We start from the raw sequence: 19,998 nt of genomic DNA, 5'->3' as shown, positions 1-19,998 counted from the left end.
TCCCATCTCGGCCTCCCAAATTACTGGGATTACAGTGCCACTGTGCCTGGGTAAATTTAATCTTTCAACAGGTAATCAATATGAAACATTATTAGTGAGCTATTTACATTCTTTTTCTCATACTAAGTCTTTGAAATCTAATGTGTATTTCAAATTTATAGCACATCTCAATACAAGTCCTAAATTTTCATCAGAAATAGTTGATCTGTATTTAGATGTTATAAAATTTACAGTTGGTTAAGTAGATTGGCATAATCTAAGCACACATAAATCTTCTCCAGTAACAGAATTGAGTATCAGTTTTTTTTAATTTAAATGAAATAAAATTTAAAATTTAGTTCCTCCACAATACCAGCCACATGTCATTGGCTACCGTATGGACAGGGCACACCTGGAATAGGTGAATGGCAGCCCTCAGGACCTGCAGGACCTCCTGTGTCTGCTAACTAAACCCGCTGCCTGGGTTTAATCACGCCCATAAATCTGTTCACCCAACTGGGATCATGTCATGATACGATTACATACACATCAGTTTATGGATAATCAGAGAATTTTAGAGCCAAAAAAGGCCTGGAGTATCACCCTCCCATCTCACAAAAGGAAGGGACCACAGCTGGTGTAAGGTCACTTAGTAAGCAAGGGGCCTTTGCTAGGACGCCATGCTGCCTCCTTGACTTGGTGACACAAGTGAACTTGCAAGTGTGAATTCTCTTGGTTTAAAAATCTACTACCATGGAAGAGGTATGCTGAATGAGTGCCACTGTTTATAAGATTCATTTATTTGGGTTTCAGTGAGGCACAAAGATACTTTTTCTAAGCTCTTGTAGTTGCTTATTTCCTGAATTTTATGCGATTATTTCCCAAGTTATAGGAAAGGTAATTTGAGTATCCTCTCCTTAATCAACACATTTGCTTCTATTTTTCTTGTTTTTTTTTTTTAGAGGAATTTGTTTTTTGATTAATCGTTTTTTATTCTTTCCCTGTGTCCTGGTTTTTGATGATGTTAGGATAAGAACTTCTGTGTAATTTCTCTGCCCCATCTCACCCCCGAGTTCATCCTCATCCAGAACTTTGTGAAGGTGGTCCCTTTCAACACCTGCACCATCAAGCAGGACCTCTACGTCTTCCACCGGGCTGGATTGCTCAAGTGAGTAGACACATGTTTGGCCCCCAACAATCCATGAAATTACAAAAGAGAAAGAAACAAGGAGCTCCCTGCTATTTTAATAATTTACTTTAAAGATTGTCTTTTATTAGAAAAAGGCTTAAGTGATTTTAACTAATACATTTAGAGAAAGAATGGCCCTTGAGAAGATATATGTTCTGTCAGATATTAAAACATAACATAGCTCCACAATAATCAAAACAGTGCCATGTTGACAGATTCTATAGGCAGAACAATGTAATCCAAGAAACAGCCCTGCCACAGACCCAGGATAGTAAGAACTCTGTGTAGATTGATCTTTGTATGTGAGTGTGTGTGTATAATACATACATGACAAAGTGTGTGTCAAAACAGTGGGAAAAGGAAGGATTCTTCTGTAAATGGTAGGACAAAATGTAGATAGAAACTGTTCATACTCAGTCATAAAATAGATTCTCAGGTGATTAAAGAATTAAATGTAAATATTGAAAGCCTAAAAATTAGAAAACATATTTACAGTGATAGGTTCTGTGGCAAGTTCTGGGAACACAATGGTGAACAACATATAGACGTGGCCCGTGCCTTTTCGAGGCTTGTGAACACACATGCTGTAAAACGGCAACTGCAAAGAGAGTAACCAGTGCTGGGCATGTGGTACTGAGCATGGAACATTGGGAGAGTCAGCCCGGTCAGAGGAGGCTTTCCTGGGAAAGTAATTTGGAATGCTGGATGAGGAAAGTGAGTGAAGATTGACCTTTATCATGTCTCAGAATAGGAAAGTTCTTTATAAAACATGAAAGAAAATAATTAAGGTTTCTTTTACTATGCAAAGTTTTTTCAACCACCTGATTTAATTAAAATGTAACTGACTAACAGAATAATGTTTTCAACAAATATGGCAGACAAAAGGTGGGTGTATTTAATATATAAATAACTTTAATAAATCAATAAGAAAATCACTCAATACCTAAATAGAAAAGTTAATAAAAAGCATGGCCAGACTGTACAGGAAAAAAAAATCAGTAGATATTTAATAACTTCTGCTTATCTTATTTTTAAAAAATATTATGAGGCTCATCAAACTGTGCACTTGAAGTGAGTGCATTTTATTGTATGTAAATTAGACCTCAATAAAGTTGATGCACAATCTTATGAAGAAAGGTTTGGTGGAGGAGTGTCAGAGAGCTTGCCCTATAATTGCTGTGTTAACCTTTTGGGTGAAACTTTGAGAAACATCCTAGATGTTCACTTCATAATTAGGGACTGGTTAAATGAATTTTACCAAATTCATTTAGTTCATTTGAAGGAGGTCTAGGATGGTGAGAAAAACAGAGTCAGACATTAATAATACAAGTTCTAATAGTAATGATAATTAACATTTATTGAGGGTTTATAGTGTGCCAGGTGCTTTCTTAATCATCACTTTCTATGTGTCAACACTCATAGTGACCTAATTAGCTAGATATCATTATTATCCTCATTTCACTCAGTAAGAAAACTGAGACAAAGAGAGGTTGAGTAACTACTCTGCAGTCCACACAGCAGAACGTGGCAGAACTAATATTGGAAACTATGCTGTAGCTTACAGAGCCAACTCATGACCACCTCACATATTGTTTCTCTATGTGGTATGGTCGGTGTAATCCTATCTGATTGTTGTAAAGTGTTCATAGGTAGCAGTCAGCACTAATGCTAAACTTTTGTATCAAGTGATCCCTAAACACAACTGCCTTGAGCCGGTTCTATCTCTATGCCACAGTAGTGCAGGCATGAGCATGTGGCCTAAGGGGAATAGCAGCTTTTTCCCATGAAGTTGTCCAGGACCCGAAGTTCCTTCTCTTGTTGCCCCTCCATTCCACAGAGAAGCATGAGGTCTGTGAATTTGGATGGGAAGAAAAGCTACATCTTTATTTCACTTACCTGCAAGTGAAGTTTAGTGTGTCCTTCCATTGTGTCTGGAGCCAGCAGGCCTCGTAGTGTTAGCAGAAACCATGACTTTGTAGCCAGTAGAAATGACAGGTATTTTCATTCATATTTTTGTTGTTGCAGATGTCTCAAAAATATTATATATGTTTACCCTACTTAGAAATTTCAGTAATTTTATTCTCAACCAGAATTTGTTATTTAACGCATTAACCAGGAGGCACAGGCATTACTGTAACACATTTTTAAAAACGTTTTGATAATTAGATTTCAATATAATTTGTGATCCTTTGTGTTTTATTTTACAAATGTAGAAACATTTTATGAATGTAGAAACATAGCATCACCAGACTGTCAAAGGGCTCCATGGTATGCAAGAGTTTCAGACCCACGGCCAGAGTAGACTTTCCTTCCTTGTGCTCGGAGCTAGCTCAGAGCACCATAGCCACATTGCAGCCCACAGGGAAGGGTGGTGGAACGAGAAATGGAGGAGGGGAAGCACTTTCCTCTCAGGGGACAGGAATCACCTCTGTTCATATTACGCAGTAAGGAATTTGGTCACATGGCCCTACTTTGCTGCAGGGGAGTCTGGAAGATATGTTGCTGGTAGGTTGGGCATGTGCCCAGTAAAAAACTCAGTTGAGTCCTTAATTAAAAAGTAAAGGAAAAATGATACTATGGGAACATTATATCTAGTTTTTATCACGTATATGTATAGAAGTTCTAGAAAGGTACATAGGATTTCATTAACCTTATATTGCTTCTGGGAAACAGGACTGGGAATTTGAGGCGAGGATGGTGACAGACTTTTTGCATTATGTCTATCTGTTATGTTTGATTCTTTTTGTTTTAATTAATAAACTTTTTTTTGAGACAGCATCTCATGCTGTCGCCCAGGCTAGAGTGCAATGGCACAATCACGGCTCACTGGAACCTCAACCTCCCAAGCTCGGGTGATCCTCCCACCTCAGCCTCCCAAGTAGCTGGGACTACAGGCGTGTGCCACAATGCCTGGCTAATTTTTCTATTTTTTGTAGAGACGGGGTTTCACCGTGTTGCCCAGGCTTGTCTTAAACTGCGCTCAAGCAGTTCGCCCACCTTGGCCTCCCAAAGTGTTGCAGTTACAGGTGTGAGCCACCACACCCAGCCAATAATTTTTTTTTCAAAAGAGTAGTTTTAGGTACAGCAAAATTGAGTAGAAAGTATACAGAGTTCTCACAGCCCCTTCACCACCACCATACACGGACTCTCACATCATAAACTTCTAGCACCAGATTGGTATATACATTTGTTGTAATCAATGAACCAGCACTGACATATCATTATCAACCAATGTCCGTAGTTTAGGGTTCACTGTTGGTGTTGTACATCCTGTGGCTTTGGACAAATGTGTAATAACATGTATACACTGTTATAATAGCACACAGAATAGTTGTACTTTCCTAAACATCCTCTGTGCTCTGTCTGTTCATCCCTCGTTTCCCACAATGCTGTCAACCACTGATCGTTTTACTGTCTCCATAATTTTGCCTTTTACAGAATGTCATAAAGTTGAAATCATATGTTAGTAGCTTTTCCAGATTGGCATTTTTCACTGATTAATGTGCATTTAAGTTTCCTCCATGTCTTTTCATGACTGGCTAGCTCATTTCTTTGTAGGCCTGGATGATATTCCATTGTCTGGATGTACCACAGTGTGTCTATTTATTTACCTACTGAAAAACGTTTGCTTTCAAGTTTGAGCAGTTATGAATAAAACTGCTATAAACATTCAAGTGTAGGTTTTTATGTGGGTGTAAATTTTCAACTTGTTTAGATAACTACCAAAAAGTGCAATTTCTGGATCCTATGGCCAGAATATGTTTAGTTTTACAAAAAACTGTCAAACTGTCTGACAGAGTGGCTGAGCCATTTTGCATTCCCACCAGCAGTGAATGAGAGTTCCTGCTGCTCCACACCCTTCCCAGCATTTGGTGTCCTTAGCGTTTTGGATTTTGGCCATTCTGATCGTTTGTTAATGGTACCTTGCTGTTTTAATGACACATGTTGTTGAGCATGTCTTCATATGCTTATTTGCCAGCTGTATATCTTCTTTGGTGAGATGCCTGTTTAGGTCTTCTGCCATTTTTTAAATGAGTTATTTCTGTTTGAATTTTTTTAAATCATAGGCCAGGCATGGTGGCTCAAACCTGTAGTCCCAGCACTTGGGGAGGCTGAGACAGGTGGATCACAAGGTCAAGAGTTCAAGACCAGCCTGGCCAAGATGATGAAACCCCATCTCTACTAAAAATACAAAAATTAGCCAGGTGTGGTGGTGGGTGCCTGTAACAGCTACTTGGGAGGCCGAGGCAGGAGAATCACTTGAACCAGGGCGGCAGAGGTGGCAGTGAACCAAGATCGAGCCACTGCACTCCAGCGTGGGCAACAGAGTGAGATTCCATATCAAAAAAAGAAAAGAAAAGAAAAATCAGTGGGCGTGCATTACTTTTGTGATAGAATAATGTAGTTAATTTTTTCTACACTGATATTTTAAATTATATTATGATTCAAGAAGAATTTTTTAAAATATACTTTATACTCCGCATTCTTAAATGCATTGGTGACTTTTTTTCCTTGGAGTTCTCACTCTGAATAATCCAGTTAAATGAAGACGCTGGAGATGGAGAGCAATGAGATGACACAGATCTAGGAAAGGGTCATTGGTCTGGCTGTAGCAGCGGCCTTGTTCTTAGTGGCTTTAATTACATAATTTATATTCATATTCTTTTCTTTCACACTCTCTCTTTTACTATGTACATGCATTACTTTTCTTAAAAATAAAATCTAAATCTTTTAAATGATGAGACTTTCCGCACTTGTCTGGGAATTAGTTTGGTTGCAGTGGGGCCCTGGTTTTTCTTCATAACCTTTTTCAGTGTCAGCTTCATTTTCTTGAATCACTTGCATTTAAAATTGGAGCACATGAGGTACACCTGTGTTCTTTCCTGAAATATTAGAGACTCACAGACTGAACTAGTTTTTGTGTCTTTAGCAAGTCATGTTTTGTCACAGTTGCCACCTGAGCCCTCATCAGGAACCCTCCTTCAGAGCCTCCACCAGTTTGTCACCAGTGTACCCGTCAGCCCACACCAGGTTCCCTGCCTGTGCACTCCTGTAGCTTCTCTGAGTGCCATGGTTGTGCCCATTGCCTTTTCCCATTTAAGAAGCTATGCACGGTCCCGTAGGGGAAGATATCCCTCGAAATCCACACGCTTATCACCATTAGGGGATGTCCCTTTTGTGTACATGGCAGTGGGCAGTTGTTTTCTACAGAAAGCATAGATCTCCTCTTTAATTCTTTAAACTGTATTCTAAGCATAAAAAGCATTTTAGTGAAACCACACGTTTAATGTTAAAAATGGTAGCTTTACCTGTCAATATTGCTCAGTTCCTGTAGGGAATACAATATTATTTTTCCCTTTGCTGTTAAAGTCCATACGCCTGCACCCTCTCCAGGAAGCTGATGTTGGCTGCGGGAATGGAGGAGAGAAAGGAGGGTAGCCAACCTGAAGAGACTCCTACAGAGATGAGAAGGGAGAGCAACCCCCGCCCTTACACCGCAGCAATGTTTATATTTAAAAAAAAATCACCTGAGGTCAGGAGTTCGAGACCAGCCTGACCAGCATGCAGAAACCCCATCTCTACTAAAAGGATGAAAAAAAAAAAAGCCAGATGTGGTGGCGCATGCCTGTAATTCCAGCTATTCAGGAGGCTGAGGCAGGAGAATCACTTCAACTCAGGAGATGGAGGTTGCAGTGAGCCAAGATCAGGCCATTTCACTCCAACCTGGGCAACAAGAGCGAAACTCTGTCTCAAAAAAAAAAAAAAAGAATGTGCTAACAAATGTATTGGATGGAATTTCTTATCACACAAAGTGAAGTTCAGAAATGCGAGAGTGGGAGCAATCCCCAAGAAGACAACCCAGCACCTGGCTTGGTTCCTGGCATCGGTTACCTTGAGATGGCACTGCCTGCACAGAGCCTTTCCTTTCTGCCCCCACATCCCCACGGCTTTCATACCAAGATGTTTCCAGTCAGTCCCCTGCACTGGCACCTGCATGTCAGCCAGGGGTGCAAGAGGAGCCAGGGTCCTTTGTAAGTCAGGGCACTGTGCAGTGATGCTAGGTGACATGCACCCTTTGTATCTGTGAGGACTCACACCTGGCTTTTAGAAAGTGAGGCTTTACAAGAGCTTGTCTGTCCCTTAAGAAGGCCATGGGGGTGGGCTGGGTGCATTGCCATCATGGACCATGGCATACTGCTCCTTCTTGCCCCTTAGCACATGGCTTCCCTTCTCAAGATTACCACATTTTCCTTGAGGACAGTTTTTTCTTGATATTAGTTCCGCTGCAAATGTGGTCCAGGGATCAGCAGCAGCAGCAGCATCCGCTGAGACTTTGCTAAAATGCCGAATCCCAGGCCCTGCCCCAGATTTTCTGAATCTGTGTTGCCAAGAAGTACACCAGTTGACTTTCATGCACACTAAAAGTTTGAGAAGCCCTGTAGGTGCTTCTGCTTTTTTATGAATATATCATCTGATAGAAAAGAATTGTGATTTATTACCAAAGAAACTATCATCAGAGTGAACAGACAACCTACAGAATGGGAGAAAATTTTTTGCAATCTATCAGTCTGACAAAGGTCTAACATCCAGCATCTATAATAAACTTAAACAAATTTACAAAAATAAAAACCCCATTAAAAAGTGACCAAAGGACACAAGCAGACACTTCTCAAAAGAAGACATTCATGCAGCCAACAAACATGAAAAAAAGCTCAACATCACTGATCATTAGAGAAGTGCAAATCAAAACCACAATGAGATACCATCTCATGCCAGTCAGAATGGTGAATATTAAAAAGTCAATAAACAACAGATGCTGGTGAGACTGTGGAGAAATAGGCATGCTTTTATACTGTTGATGGGAATGTAAATTAGTTCAACCATTGTGGAAGACAGCGTGCTGATTCTTCAAAGACCTAGAACCAGAAATACCATTCGACCCAGCAATCCCATTACTGGGTATATACCCAAAGGAATATAGATCATTCTGTTATAAAGATACATGCACACATATGTTCATTGCAGTATGGTTCAAAATTGCAGAGACATGGAATTAACCCAAATCCCCATCACTAATAGACTGGATAAAGAAAATGTGGTACCGCGGAATACTTTGATACCATGGAATACTATGCAGCCATAAAAAGAATCGAGACCATGTCCTTTGCAGGGACATGGATGGAGCCAGAAGCCATTATCCTCAGCAAACTAACACAGGAACAGAAAACTAAACACCACATGTTCTTACTTATAATTGGGAGCTGAATGATGAGAATACACGAACACATGTAGGGGTAGGGGGACAACACACACTGGCACCTGTCAGTGGGGGGCCGAGGGGAGGGAAAGCATCAGGATAAGAAGCTAATGCATGCTGGGCTTAATACCTAGGTGACTGCTAGACAGGTGCAGCAAACCACCATGACACATGCTTACCTATGTAACAAACCTGCATGTCCTGCATAGGTATCCCAGAACTTAAAAGTGAATTAAAATTTTTTAAAAAGAAAAGAATTGTGATCTATCTGGGTTCTGATTATAGATTTTCTATAAAACATATGTCATACCTACTTTACTTTTTATTTTTATTTTTTATTTCTTTTTCTAGCCAATTTTAGAAGTTTAAAGGCCACACCTACTTTAAACCCTTTATGATCCAGTAATTTTTTGGTACTGTTGAGTTTTTAAGTTCCTTCTATATATAACTATAAATATTTGGTTAGATTTATAAGAATATATGGACTATAATAGTTTTACGTATTTTTTTCTACTTATACCAAGTAGCACTTTAATTTCTCTTGCTTGTTTCTAGTTCCTTGCCCTTTTTTTCATACACACCTTCCACCTGTGTTTTTCTGAAACCATTTTTTACATTTCAAAATTTAGTTTAACAATGAGAATGCTTTCAGTTGGAAAGGCAAGAAAAACCAGCTCAGAATAGCTTCCACGGTAGGACATATACTGGCTCACAGAAGCAAGAGGTCTGTCTGGAGATTGGCAGGGCTATAAGGTTTGTATCTCCAGGGTCTTGGTTTCTTTCCTTTCTTCCACTCTCCCTCCATCCTGAAATTGACATCTGTCACATTGACAAATGGCCACTGGGTTATGGGGTGCAGGAGGAGAGTGCTGGCTGATGTCGGTTTTCCTTCCCGGAGGCCCCAGCAAACCCTCTTCATTCATCCAGTAAAATCCACAGCACTGACTGCGTACGTGTGCCAGCCCTATTCCAGGTGCTGGGGAAACGGAAGTGACACAAACAGAAATCCTTGCCCACATGGGGGCCTGCATTCTAGACGGTGGAGAAAGACATAAAGGAAAGAGATCAAATGCACAGTATGTAGGCACTGGGAGTGAACATGAAGAGTATAGCAGGTGCAGAGAGGGGATCAGAAGTGCCAAGTGGGATAGGGGCTGCCATTTTGCCTAGGGTGGCAAGAAGGGTGGCCATGAGTAAAGACCTGAAGGAGGCGAGGAGGAGCCACTTGGGCATGGTGAGGGCACAGGTCCTCCACACCTACTCTTTAAAAATGTATCATGTTCTTCTATTTTTTGCTTCACTTCTCTTGACTTTTGGGATGATTTGTTTCTGCTCTTAAGTTTGGTTACTTTAAATTTCATGACCTCGTGTTCTGGTCCTCTGCCTAATTTTGTCCTACTTCCCTTGGGAAATTATATTTGTGTCTGTCATCTGCCCTCTGGCTGTGCTGGTGAGCACTGGGACAAATTATTCATTCAGTTGTTAGATGGCTACCTCTTCTGTCAACAGATTCCACGCCCAGGTTCCCTCTCCTTTTGTTTAGTGACTACAGGTCTTTGAGATGAGAACATTTCCTAATGTGTATTTTAACTTGCACTTTAATTGTGGATAAATGAAATGCTTTCTCCGTGATACGTTTACTTCATATATTAATCTCTAGGATATTTCCAAACTTAATATGGAGTGAGTGTGTGCTATAGATGACTCTCTTTCTATTTCCGCTGCTTGCTCGTTTTTGACCTACCCACTGGCTTTTCTGTCCTCTTGTTTATTCATTAGTAGAGAACACATTTAGGTGAATTGGTCACCCACTCCATCTTGCCACCCTTTCACATGATGCTTTTCTGAAATTTGACATTTTAAACGTGGGGATGTATTCGACTAACCAATATTTATTGTGCTAGGAATTATTTTTAATAAATATTTACTGCTGAGTTAGATCATACAACCATCATCAACTTGGCTCAGTAAATAAAATGCCTTTAGGTAGTTGTCCTTTAGGTGATTCCTCCCTCAGCATTTCTGTTTTCTTTGCTTTTCTGGGGTGGCTCACACAGAAGGTTACCATTGTACCTGTTTCAGGCCCGTGTTATTGGGGACAGTGTTTCAACATCATCAGTCCTCAGCCCCTTCTGCCTTTAATCAGCCTCCTTGAACAGAACCCAATAGAAACTTCATTTTTAATTTTGTGGGTTTTGTTTTATTTATTTACTTATTTTTGGTTTAAACTGAAATACTAATGACTATCACATTGTTTCATGATTCTATGATAAAGATCACTCCTTTGGAATTCAGAAAGACTCAGATTACTTTTTCTTCTCTCTGTCATTTCATTTTTATTTACTGGTATCAAAAAAATTGCCCTATTTTCTGCAAGATATAAAGGGCATCCAAATAGGAAGAGAAGAAGTAAAAATATCCCTTTTTGCAGATGACATTATCCTGTATCTAGAAAATCTCATAATCTCTGCGCCAAAGCTCCTTAAGCTGATAAACAACTTCAGCAAAGTCTCAGAATACAAAATCAATGTGCAAAAATTACTAATATTCCTATATGCCAACCACAGTCAAGCTGAGAGTCAAATCAGGAATGCAGTCCCATTCACAATTGCCACAAAAAATAAGTAATATACCTAGGAATACACCTAACCAATGAGAGATGAAAGGTCGCTACAAGGAGAACTACAAAACTGCTCAAAGAACTCGGAGATGATACAAACAAATGGAAAAACATTCCATGCTCATGGATAGAAAGAATCAATATCATTAAAATGACTATACTGCCCAAAGCAATTTATAGATTCAACACTATTCCTATTAAACTACCATTGACATTCTTCATGGAACTAGAAAAAACTATTTTAAACTTCATATAGACCTGAAAAAGAGCTAGAATAGCCAAGGCGATCCTAAGCAAAAAGAACAAAGCTAGAAGCATTACTTTACAATCATTCTAAGGACATCTACACACATACGTTCATTGCAGCACTATTCACAATAGCAAAGACATGGAATCAACCTAAATGCCCATTAATGGTAGACTGGATATCAAGAAAATGTGGTACATATACACCATGGAATACTAGGCAGCCATAAAAAGAATGAGATCCTCTCCTTTCCAGGAACGTGGATGAAGCTGGAGGCCATTATCCTTAGCAGACTAATGCAGGAACAGAAAACCAGATACCACACGTTCTCACTTATAAGTGGATACTAAATAATGAGAACACATGGACACATAGAGGGGAACAACAGACACTGGGACCTATCAGAGGGTGGAAGGTGGGAGGAGGGAGAGGATCAGGAAATAACTAATGGGTACTTGGCTTAATACCTGGGTGATAGTCTCTGCAACAAACCCCCATGACACACATTTACCTATCTAACCTTCACATGTACCCCTGAACTTAAAGTAAAAGTTCACGAGTATATATATGTGTGTGTGTGTGTATATATATGTGTGTATACATATGTATGTGTATATATGTATTCATATATGCATATACATATATGTATATATGTATATGTTAATATATATTATATATGTATATACACATGTATGTATATATATACACATACACATATATATGTACACACACACATGCCTTTTGACTTGTGTATGTGTGTGTGTATACATACACATAACCTTGTAAACGTCTAGAACAATTCATTCACTCAATTTGGGATTGAAAAGTCATGTTAAATATTTTTCCTTCTATTTTTATATGTGATTTTCTACTTTATTGTGTGTGTGATCTGATTAAATACGACAAACTTTGATCCTTGAGGTCAGAGTCAGCCAAAAACAGGGAGAGCAAACCTCTTGTTAAGCAGGTGACGCAGACTGCAAGACTCAGTACTCAAGAAGGGGCCAGCGGGCGGAGCTTCATCACTTCTTCTCAGAGAGGTGTAATTTCCTGAGAACTAACAGATTTAGGCATTCAGGTACATCAGAGAGAGAAAGTGTAAGAGAGAGGTGACCTAGGGAGGTAACGCCTTAGGAAGCAAGACCCTCCAGAGACCTTGCGTTTTCTGTGGATGGAAGAAGCCGTATGGATGGGTAATGAAAAACAAAGCTGATCTCCCTCACTGATTCAAGATGGCTTTAGAACCAAGCTTGCACCCTTGGGAAAAGAACGCTAAACCTTTCTGGTTACTGAGTACACATTCGCTTCTGGGAAGGACAGGCAAGGTGATATACGGAACAGATAGAGGGAGGTGGGAGTGTTCTCCTTCCTGGCTACAGTCTGTGGGACTGAACAAAGGGAGCCACCATAATGGCTAAAAAGAAAGAAGCAACTTCCTATTTGAAACTTGTAGAGAGCTGAAAGTAGGGCCACTTCTAGGTTCATCCAATGAGCCACCGTCTTCTGTGGTCCTGCCAGGCCTAAGTCTGTACATAATCATTGAAGTGGACTTTGTTTTATTGGATATTTATTTAGCAGATTTAAAGTTCATTCCACAGAAGGTTTTGGTATCATTTTACAGACCCTCAATGACTAAATATGATTTATCTGAGAACAGGGTAAGAAAAAAAGATAGCTGCTTGATAATTTGATAATAAATCCTGTTGGTATGGATGACATCATATATATTTTGAGATTCATGTCATTTTAATTGAGGATTTTAATTAGTGTTTTTTGTTGAGAATAAAATAGTATGCATCCTTACAACTTTGTCTTAAAATCATTTTATTTTTCAAAGGGCTTTCTCTAGCAAAAACATTGATGAAGGTCTCTGTAAAAATTGATCCGCTTCTAACCTCATGTACATTATTTAAAACTTCAAAGAATTTCAGAATTATTTCTGAGAGTATCCTCTCGAGTCAATAGCAGTTCAGCTCCATGAGAGCAGAAACTGTGGACTGTCTGGTTCCCTGATGTATCCACAGCACCCAGAACACGCGGAGCACACAGCAGGTGTTTAATAAATATTTGTGATGGACTGAATGAATCATTCTTAATGGATCAATTTTAGTCATGGATTTTAAGGAACTATGTCTTAGGACTTTATTTCTTACATTTATCATTTTTCACTTTTTCATGCCAATTCCTATATAGAAGCAATTAGGACACATTCTTGTCCTAAGCTACATGAATATTTCCTTTGTACTGGAAATACCCATGTGGCAACAAATATGTGTCCCATTTTTGTTTGTTTGTTTGTTTTTTGCTATGAGAATGCCTTATTAGGCAAAACCACATACTATGGAAATGCTTCAAAATGCAACAGGAGGGCCGTGCACAGTGCCTCACGCCTGTAATCCCAGCACTTTGGGAGGCCAAGGAGGGTGGATCATGAGGTCAGGAGATTGAGACCATCCTGGCTAACATGGTGAAACCCCATTTCTAGTAAAAATACAAAAAGTTAGCCAGGCATGGTGGCATGCACCTGTAGTCCCAGCTATTCAGGAGGCTGAGGCAAGAGAATTGCTTGAACCCGGGAAGCGGATGTTGCACTGAGCAGAGATCTTGCCACTGCACTCCAGCCTGGGCAACAGAGGAAGACTCCAACTCAAAAAAAAAAAAAAAAAAAAAAGAAAGAAAGAAAATGGGAGGAGATGTGAAGATACAAAGAACAAATGCATAGTGACACATGGCTATCAGAACACACTAAATAAAGAATCCACACCACTTCCACCCTTTACCCAGAAAAGGAAGGATCTAGGCCACCTCCTGTTCATGTCCCCCACATCTCATTCTAGTTAAAGCCAAAACAAACAGGCTGCTATTCTCAGCACCCAATGTGGAAGGAATAGCATATATACCAGCCACCTTGTCTCAAAGCAAGGTGGCTTTTTAAAGTCTGCCCAAAAAAGGTCACTGATGGAATAAGCCCTACATTTTGCTTTCTTTTTTTTGAGACAGAGTCTCACTCTTCTGCCCAGGCTGGAGTGCAGTGGCACAATTTTGACTTATTGCATCCTCTGCCTCCTGGGTTCAAGTGATTCTCGTGCCTTGGCCAACCAAGTAGCTGGGATTACAGGCATGAGCCGTCATGCACAGCTAACTTTTGTATTGTTAGTAGAGATGGAGTTTTGGCATGTTGTCTGGCTGGGCTTGAACTCCTGGTCTCAAGTGATCCTCCTGCCTCGACCTCCCAAAGTGCTGGGAGTACAGGTATGAGCCACCTCACACAGCCAGCCTACATTCTGCTTTTTGAGCTGAGTAAAAACCTTTTGGGAAATAGCTCTCAGAAGCAGATATAGGCATAGAGAGCAGCCCTGTCCAGTAGGAATACAGTGTGAGCCACATGTGTAATTTTAGATTTTCGAATAGCCACACTAATTTAAAAATCAGAAAGTAGGTAAAATTAATTGTAATATTTATTTCTTATTTAACCCATTATATCCAAAATATTATTATTTCAACATGTAATCGATATTTAAAAAGCACAAATGAGATACTTTTATTCCTTTTTTGTACCATGTCTTCACAATTCAGTGAATATTTTATTCTTACAGCACATTTCAATTATGAGCCTTCTGTACTGGACAGTGTCATTTTAGAGGCGGGCACAAACATACTGCCATTGCCTGTTCCTCCTCCTGAAATCCTAGGAACAAATGAAAGTTCTAAAATATTTCTCTTCAGTGAATATGAATAGCAGAGATGAATGCAACAGTACATTTCCGTGGACAGACAGGTGAAACAATGCAGTTTTCTGCTACTTTGCAGGAAGATAGGCCCATGTCCCACTGAGCATTTATTGGGCACCACTATAGGCTAGGAAAAGCCCTGGGCTTTTAGAATGGTCTGAGCTTCAAGCCTTGCTGGGGGAAGATGTCCACTTACTCTCACTTTTCAGTCTAGTCTCCAGCAACACTCTTTATAACTCAGTTATAGTATTTATTATATGTAACAAGCATGGGGAAGCTCTCTGGCCATCTCCACGCGAGCTTCATGATTTGTTCACTTAACAGCTATTTATTTAGCGTCTACCATGTGCCAGGCATTGCTCTAGCCATGAGGTGGCAGCAGTGAGCAAATAGACCAACATTTCCATCTTGGTCAAGTTGTATTCTAGTGGAAGGAGACAAACAGTGAAAAACAAAGAGAAAGTAGGAAGCGCTGTCGAGAAAAATAGAACAAGGAATGAGGATGGAAGATCAGGGTCCAAATTTTAAATAGGGGGTCAGGGTCAGGGAGGGTGTCATTGAGAGGGTGAAGTTTCAGGGAAGACTTAATGTTGAGGTGAGGGAACAGGCTCATAGATTTGCTGGAGGAGAATTCCAGATAGGAACTTCTGATGAGGTAGGAACTTCCTCAGGTAGGAACTTCTGATGAGGTAGGAACTTCTGATGACGTAGGAACTTCTGATGACGTAGGAACTTCTGATGAGGTAGGACCTTCCTCAGGTAGGAACTACTAATGTGGTAACTTCTGATGAGTTAAGAACTTCTGATGACGTAGGAACTACTGTTAAGGTAGGAACTTCTGATGAGTGAGGAGCTTCCTCAGGTAGGAACTTCTGATGAGGGACTATGTCTGACATGTTTGAGGGACAGCACAGTGGCCTTTGCAGGACAGCAGGGAAAGCAAGAAGCCAACTATCTGGAGATGAGTCAGAGCGTGCAGCAGTCCCAGAAGGAAGGAACAGGGAAAGAGGCTGTGGTCATGGGGAGTGGAGGAGGGGGTTCTCAGCCACTGTAGAACTTTGGCTTTTACTGGGAGTGCAAGCTTATGCTCATCAATGCAGCAAAATTATGGTAATTATTAGGCCCCCTGCTGAATCATGTTCATTTAATGAAGCTCATATATTATAATCTTATGTATCTTTATGCATTTTAAAACATTCTGAGAGGGGCTGTACACCTAAAAGAGGTTAAGAACCTCTTTTCTCTATTAAGAGAAAATAGAACTCAAATCTCTATTACTGGGATTTGAGTAGGAGAGTCTTGTGATCTGACTTAACATTTGATAGGCATCACTCTGGCAAATTGATGGAGGATGGCTTGTCAGGGACAATGGCAGAAACCTGGAGAGACACTAGGATGCCGTTCTAACAACCCAGGAGAGAGGTGGTGGAGGCCGGACCAGCAGTGGAGGTCATGAGAAGTCATTCCATTCTTAGATGCATTTTGAAAGTAGAGCCAGCCCAAAATTAGGCTGAAAGAGAGGTGTGCAAGAAAACAGGTGAAGCCAAAGGTCTGGGCCTGAACCACTGGAAGGATGGAGCTGTCGTTATCTAAGACAGGAAAGACAGCTGGGTGGAGGGCTTTGGAATGGAAACAGTGAGATGACACTTAGACAGCCAAGTCTTTTCATTTGGGAGATGTAGTGTGCTTTAGCTTAAGTTTATCCAGATCTTCCACAGTATCTTAAATCTGTTGTCTGACACCAGTTTCTGAGAGAGGCATATTAAACTCTACCAATGTGATGGTGAACTTCAAACTCTTCTCATAACCCTGTCAATTTTTTACTTCAGTATCCTGAAGCTATATTGTTAGACACCTACAGATACGGTATTGTTACATCTTCCTAGTGAACTTTTACTGGTATTATCAAATAAACACCTTTTTCTCATAATGATTTTTGCCTTAAGATCTAGTTTGTCTGATATTTATACAGCTATGCCAGCTTATTTTTTTGCTATTAGTTACTATTACCTTTTCCTTTCAGTTTTTTAGGCATTATATGTATTTTCGTAACAGCTTTATTGAGATGTAATTCACATGCCATACAATTTACCCTCTTCAAGTGTATAATTCAGTGGTTTGTAGTAGAGTTACAGCATTGTGCAATCATCACCTCTATCTGCTTCTAAAACATTTGTATCACCCAAAGGACACCCTGTGCCTATCAAGCTGTCACTCCCTTTCTCTTCTCCCTCCAGCCCCCGGCAATCACTAATCCACTTTCTATCACTGTAAATCTGCCTATTCTGGACATTTCACATAAATGGAATTACACAACACGTGGCCTTTTGTATAGGGTTTCTCTCACTTCGCACAATGTTTTTCAAGTTCATGCATGTTGGAGTATGTGTCGGTACTTTATTTTCTTTTATGGCTGAATAGTTTTCTGTTGTATGTATAAACCATACTCTGTTTATCCATTTATCAATTGATATGCATTTGGGTTGTTTTCTTTTGGGCTATTGTGAACACTGCTGCTATGAACATTCATGTAATTCATGTACAGGTTTTGTGTGGATATGTTTTTAATTCTCTTGAGTATTTTTCTAGTGCTTTTGTGGTCTTGTTTGTTATATTTACATTTTTCATCCATTAAACTAGATTTTGGTGTAAGGTGGTCATATAACAACCAAGTTCTTAACCTCTCACTTAAAATTGCTCATAAATATTGTTAAGATGGTATTAACTGTTCATATTTTTACCAGTTAATTATAGATATTGGTCTTTGCAAATATGATACTTTGTTTGTACTATGGAAGCATGTATTGCAGTTTAAGTACAGATATTCACTACAGTTAAAAGTTGAATAGATTAGGATATTTTATTGTATCACCATGAGGCAATGTCATTGTCATTTATGTCGTTTATGTCATCGTCATTGAATGGTATTGTCATTGAATGGCATTGTCGTTTATGTCATTGTCATAAATACCCTAGCAACTGAAGAGAATTCACTACAAGGCCAGCTACATAATATATAGGACCCGATACAAAATGAAAATATGGAGCTCTGGTCTAGGGTAGGGCAGTCAGTCTTTCCTTCCCATGAGCTCCAACCCATGGCAAACAGGCATCCAATCAAGGGCCTGTAACCTCTGCGCCAGAATGCACTAAACACCTGGGTGGGGGACGGGTAGGAGGTCCACACTGAGCTGCCAGCCGAACACACCATGGCACTGCCTGCCCAGGGTGGGGACAGCCATCCCCTTGGTCTGACCAGAGACTCCATGGTCTGACCAGAGGCTCCATGGGTTATGTACCTGACTCATGAGCCTCTCTGTACTCTTGTCCAGGAATCTCACTGGGTGTTGGCTGAACAGGAGCTTCCCCAACCAATGCAACCAAAGTCACTCCTGGCAGAAGGAGGAGGCAGCCTTTGTGAGGCAGGAATGGGGAGGCTCTCTAGGGCCCAGGATGCCAGGGGCAGGGAATGGGTAGGAGAAAACCATCATGGAGAGACCGTGGGGAGCACGTGTGTGCAGAGGCTCCAAGGCGCCTGATATGCTCCATTGTGTCACTCAACTTCACTTAAAAACATGAAGTCAAAGATAAAATTATTAAGAACGTTTGAACAGTGGCCTCAGGGCAATAAATTCTGAGTGTGAGGCTCTAAAAGCTCACAGCGCTGTGCCGTTCCCTGGGTCCCACGCTCACGAAGCCAGCTCTGGTGCAACGTGACTTCTTCCTAACGTAATTTAAAAATTTGAAGGGTTTTAACTCTGTGTATGAAATAAGGCATAGTGCTATTTTAAATTAAATGTATTTAAAGTATCTCTGTGTTGTCTTTGGTTAATGGCATTATCAGTGATATTTACCTTATTCTTCACACTTTTTTGTGTCTCAGGTTTCTATAATGACATGAGTTACTTTTATAATTACTCAAACCCCAATGTGATATAAACATACTTTGCTGGATATTATTTTATATAAGTGTGATATGTTACAATTCTGTCTCCATTAGGGGGGAATATGTATTTAGGACTTAAACTTAAAAATATATTCCTCTCCTTATCCAGGTCCATTAATATAAGATTTGCCACTCTCTTGGATACTCCTGGTGTGGAAAATCTTGTCAGCACCCTCATGTTGAATAAAAACATATTGGAGGACTTAGCCCGTTACAACAAGGCTCACAAAGACCCTGTAAGTAGCCGACGTGACCAGACCTCAGGATATGGGGCCATTGTGATGACTCATGTAGATTCAGCCCTGAAGCTTCCTTGGATCCGAGTTGGAAAATCATATGGTGGCAGGCAGTGGAAGTAGAGTTAGAATATGGGAGCAAGAAGAGAAAACCATGGAGAATGGAGCTTAAGGAAGTGAGACCATTCTCACTGGGGACCCCCCAGAGGGATCTGACACCCTAAATCCTTCTCATGGAGATAGAAAATTTGGACTTGATATAGACAATCTTTCAAAATGAGATAGATTCTAGTCTTTGGGATAGGCAGATACAGTATGACCGTGGTTAGGGAAGGGGAGTTTAGGAATCCTTGGGTATCTGGTGCCCACCTCACAGCACTGGGTACCAGATTGAGGGTAGTGGGACCCTATTTGAGCCTACTGGATGATGAGTCTGACCAGACCCTTTTGTTGAGTTGGCTGCATCCCCCAGGATTGCATGGGCTGGGAAAGACCCTGCATGATAAATGCTGGATTCTCTTTCTAGTGTAGTAACGCGTGTGTGCTGTGGCAAAAGCAAGGGTTGTGACAGTCTGTAGGTTAACACTGCTATCTTAAGGGCCATGCCAGTTAATCTAACTACACATGCAAAGATGCAGATAGTTAAAGAATATTGTGCATTGTCACTTTTTGATACATTTTATTTTGAAAAAAAAATTATTGGAGTATAACCAATGAACAGCGTGATCAATTTCACAATTTGCCTACACCATGTAACCAGCACATGTTTTAAGAAACAGCCTAACCACAGCC

General features: G+C 40.3%; 1 protein-coding gene across 2 annotated transcripts in view; it reads left to right on the top strand.

The window, feature by feature from the left end:
- Positions 1-19,998, top strand: part of CFAP61 (cilia and flagella associated protein 61) — a 298,775-nt gene that overhangs the window by 95,055 nt on the left and 183,722 nt on the right. For both annotated transcript variants that reach the window (XM_064375353.1, XM_064375325.1), the window contains exons 12-13: positions 1,008-1,147; positions 19,080-19,206. In XM_064375353.1, coding sequence (XP_064231423.1) covers positions 1,008-1,147; positions 19,080-19,206 — 267 coding nt within the window. The remainder of the gene's footprint in view (positions 1-1,007; positions 1,148-19,079; positions 19,207-19,998) is intronic.

Source organism: Aotus nancymaae, unplaced genomic scaffold, assembly GCF_030222135.1.
Source record: "Aotus nancymaae isolate 86718 unplaced genomic scaffold, 86718_ANA_hifiasm-v0.15.2.pri h1tg000001l, whole genome shotgun sequence".
Classification (NCBI taxonomy): domain Eukaryota; kingdom Metazoa; phylum Chordata; class Mammalia; order Primates; family Aotidae; genus Aotus; species Aotus nancymaae.
The sequence above is the reverse complement of the archived record's forward strand: the minus strand, read 5'-3'. Positions and strand labels throughout refer to the sequence as shown.